Below are 4,134 nucleotides of genomic sequence, written 5' to 3' on the forward strand. Positions count from 1 at the left end.
TTTTTTGAGGAAAATTATTTTTTTCTTCAAGTTTTTAATCAAAATGTATGGTTTTCACAGCTTTAATCATCATATTACATTAGAAATTCTAATAAAAAAATAAATCCACTAATAAAAAATAATTTTATGCCGATTTAGATCGTAACAGGCTGCACTATGGCCAAAACTCTGGGCTGACCGAAACTGAAGCTTCTACCCTAGCATAATTTAACACCCCCATATAAAGCTTTTAGAGTATATATATCAATATCAATATATCAAAATGAGTGGCACAATCTTTACGAACTGGGACTTCTTTTTTGTCAAATCGCAGAATTCGGATAATTCATGCAAGCGCCATGTAAACTGACGAAAGCCATCGAAAGCCAATGGGGGTGACGGATTCGATTTCCGGTCGACCCAGGAACTTTTCGTAAAGAACATTTTCTTGGGTACAGGGTATCTTCGTGCCTGTCACACGATATACACATGCAAAATAATTATTGGTAAAGAAAACTCCTATATTAACTGTGGAAGTGCTCATAGAACAGACTGAGAAACAGGCTTTGTCCCATTTAAGACGTAATACCAATAAAAAGATATTTACAACTGTCAATATTTTTTAAAATATGTGCATAGACCGCATTCGTCGGTGTTACTGACCTTCGTGGATTATTTCCATCGCCTTTTGCATGCAGAGGTCGATTCTCAAAATTTTCATTTCCGAAGGGTCCGAAGATTCCTTACGGTCGTCACACAGCTGGATCGTTGACTTCCTTCGTAGGTGATTATCGTCCTCCCTGCTGATTTCCTTCTCCGGAAACTTCTTTCCTATCGGTTGGTGGTCAGTTTTTCCTATCGGTTGGCGGCCGCTGCTGTTATCAATTACGACAAACCTTAAAAAAAATCCGCATCAAAACCAGACTGTTTCACTCATCTAATCGAATACATGCTTACCTAGTCCAGCTACGATCATTGATAAAATGCGTTTGGAAAGACTTCGTCCTATCTGCGTCAAGCGATGGCAATAGCATTTTTGTTTCCGGTAGGTACCACCATCGGCGGTCGGCAACAAGTTCGAATGAACTGGATTCCATGGATGCGGCAATCATGTGTACTGTGCGACTGCACCGTTGCGTACACATTTTGGCATCGGCAAACAGGCTGCGGAACCTTCCCATCTTGTTAAAACAACGGAAAGACTACCCACAATAATCTTTTTCAAAAGAAAAGTTTACTTTTTATATTAATTAAATAATATTGCAAATAAAAAACAACTTTTTATTTATACTCGATTTATACGATTGAACCGCGACGCACAGCCGAACTTTTTTTTTTCTTTTTTCACGGCAGTTACCTTGTCGGCTGATGAGAAGTGAAAACAGGCGAAAATTAAACGTCAGAAATTCTAGTCGGGACTCTAGCCTGGTTGGGACCAAGGGAAAGTGAAGAAAAAAATGTCGAGGTGTCCAAACTAAGTAGACTTGAACTCGACAGGTAGAAACCCTTCAATGCGGGATCCGTTCTTTTTGTCGCTTTCTTCGACGCAACGACGGGCGGCGGCTCATTTTCACACCGACTGGGCTTCAATTGAAATTTTCAAATTATCTAAAATGTTTGTTTGCTTAATTTTTTTTTATTGATAATAGACTGTTTCAGTAAAATATGCATAGCATACATCAACATTACACAGATTTGTCGGTTGTTACACTCATTAATTGAGTTACAACAGAGAAATTCATTTGTTGTCGAACGAGCGTGCGTGAGCTTGTGAGTGCGAAACAAAGCGGCATCTGCGACGGCGCAGCACCGTCGGTTCATCGGTGACGATGACAGTCGGACTGGGCGACGGCCGACGACGACGGCGGCTTGCTTCCATTGACGATTGAAAACATTGTTTACAAACTTCACCTGAAAATTTCAATTGAAATTGAAAATGTAGGGGTCGGCTTCGGTGGTGTAGCGGTAAGCGTGGTTGCCTCTCACCCCAGTCGGTCGGGGTTGAATTCCCGTCGAAGCCGATGGGATTTTCTGAGACATAAAATCCGTGATCACGCCTTCCCTCGGATAGGAAGTAAAGCCGTAGGTCCTGGCCCATGTGTTGATGGGTTCGATATGTAGGGTCCTCAGGTGTGGTGGCTGTCTCCCTGGGGCGTCGGAATTTAAGGCTTAGCTCCTAGACCCAGCCGACGTAAAACACAACTAGCGCCGGCTAGTTGGCCAGAAAAAAGAAGAAGAAGAAGAAAATGTAGGGCCCTGCTTTGGAGTCATTGAGGTCTTCTGGCATGAATGGAATATTTCCATTCAAAACACTTGTACCAGCTTTGGTAGAGATATTTGGGGCGAATTCAATTTTAGAGCATACACCTGGCGATCAAATCTGGGCTGTCAAAGCATTCAAGCTGATCAGTAATACTCAAAATCAATCGAATTCCCAGAAGAATTCCTGGAAGAATTCTCGACGGAACTTCCGAAGTAATTCCCAACAGAAATTTCGGAGGGATTCGCGGAAGAACTACTGTAAGAATCCCCGAAGGAGCTCCGGATGTAATTATCAAAGGAAATCGTGAAAGAATTTCCGAAGCAAGTCCTGGAGAAATTCCCGAAGGAACTCTTGGAGGAATTCCTAAGGAACTCCTGGAAGAATTCCTGACGAAACTTCTGGCATAATTTCCAAAAGAACTCCGTGAGGAATTCTCAAGGGAACTTCTGGAGTAAATCTCAACAGAATTTCTGAAGAATTTTCGAAAGAGCTGTTGAGGAACTCCCAAAAGCAGCCTTGAAAGAATTTCCGGAGGAACTCTTGTCAAAATTCCCGAAGGAATTGCCGGAGGAATTTCTGGAGGAATCGCCGGAGAAATCGCCGCAGGAACCCCTTGGGGAGTTGCCGAAGAAACTTCTGGAGAAATTCCCTAAAGAGCTCTAGGAGGAACTTTCTGAGAAATCCCCAGAGGACCTACTGGTGGAAGTTTCGAAGGATCTCCTGGTAGAATTTCCAAAGGAACTCTTGGAGTAATTCCCGATAGAAATACTGGAGGATTACATGTTTCCCTAACGATCTTCTGAAGGAATCCTCGAAGAAATTTCTTGTGGAATTCCCAAAGGAAATACTTAAGGAGTTTCGGGAGGAACTCCTAGAGGAATTTTCGAAGGAACTTCTGGAGAACTTCCCGAAGGAATTCTTGGACGAACTTCCGAATGAACTCCTGGAGAAATTTGCGGAGGAGCTCCCGGGCGAATTTCCAGGGGAAATATAGGAGTAATTTTTGAAGGAACCAGTGGAGGAATTCCAAAAGCAACTCCCGGAGAAATTTCTGGAGAAACTGCTGGAGAAATTCCCGGAGGGGCTCCTGGAGTAATTCTTCAGGGATTCTTGAAAAAAAAATTAAAAATACATCAGGAGAAACCTTTCGAAATTTCTCGGAGGATTCAGGGAGGGTTTCAGGAAGGAATTTGTTTAGAAATCTGTTAAAGCTCCCGGTATTCCTTTAAGGATTTAATTTGATAATGTCCCATAGATCCCCATATAAAGTTATGCAAAATTTCTTTCAAAAAATCTTTCAGGAGTAAATTTGATATTTTTCACTGAGAATTTCTTCAGAAATTCATACAAAAATAACTTAGACACTCTTCTATTTCTCAATAATTCTATTCTACATTCCTGGCTTTCTCCTGGAAAATCTTCAATGAATTTCTTTAGAAACTTTTCAGGGTTTCGTTGGGAAAGTCTTATAGAGATTACAACAAAAATATATTTATGGATTACTTGGAAACTCTTCAATAGATTTTCTCGGTAATTTCTCCATGGATTTCTATTCCTGCAGAGCAAGCCCGTGCACAAGGGGGGGGGGGGGGGGGGTGTTGGGTGTAAATAAAAAGTTACGAAAATCAACTAAAAAGTAGAAAAAACTGTGAAAGTAACGATTTTTCATGAATCGATAAGAAATTCAACAGGATCGAAATGAAACCAATCTAGAGTGCTGTGCTAAAATGACCTCCACAGTTGTCAAACCACTGCAACCTGGCAAGACAAAGTTTGCCGGGACAGCTAGTCTTCTATAAATTTCTTTAGAAATTGAACCAGTGATTAGTTTATAAAGTCTTATATAGATTCCATTAGAAAGAATAAATCTCTCACATCGCTTGGAAAGTGCT

At 41.1% G+C, this 4,134-nt stretch overlaps 1 protein-coding gene across 1 annotated transcript; it reads right to left on the reverse strand.

Moving 5' to 3' along the window:
• Positions 1-301: 301 nt before the first annotated feature.
• Positions 302-1,489, reverse strand: LOC109411077 (uncharacterized). The gene is made up of 2 exons (XM_029873418.2): positions 937-1,489; positions 302-875 (listed from the first exon to the last, which is right to left on the reverse strand). Exons 1-2 carry the CDS (start codon positions 1,158-1,160, stop codon positions 635-637), a joined length of 465 nt encoding a protein of 154 aa, XP_029729278.1. The 5' UTR covers positions 1,161-1,489; the 3' UTR covers positions 302-634.
• Positions 1,490-4,134: the final 2,645 nt, after the last annotated feature.

Source organism: Aedes albopictus, chromosome 2 (genome assembly GCF_035046485.1).
Source record: "Aedes albopictus strain Foshan chromosome 2, AalbF5, whole genome shotgun sequence".
Classification (NCBI taxonomy): Eukaryota; Metazoa; Arthropoda; class Insecta; order Diptera; family Culicidae; genus Aedes; species Aedes albopictus.

Bases quoted from the DNA above. Each gene is read 5' to 3' on its own strand.
- LOC109411077 (XM_029873418.2), bottom strand. From the start codon at position 1,160: ATGGGAAGGTTCCGCAGCCTGTTTGCCGATGCCAAAATGTGTACGCAA. The intron at 876-936 runs GTAAGCATGTAT...ATTTTTTTTAAG, and splicing joins AATGATCGTAGCTGGACTAG to GTTTGTCGTAATTGATAACA.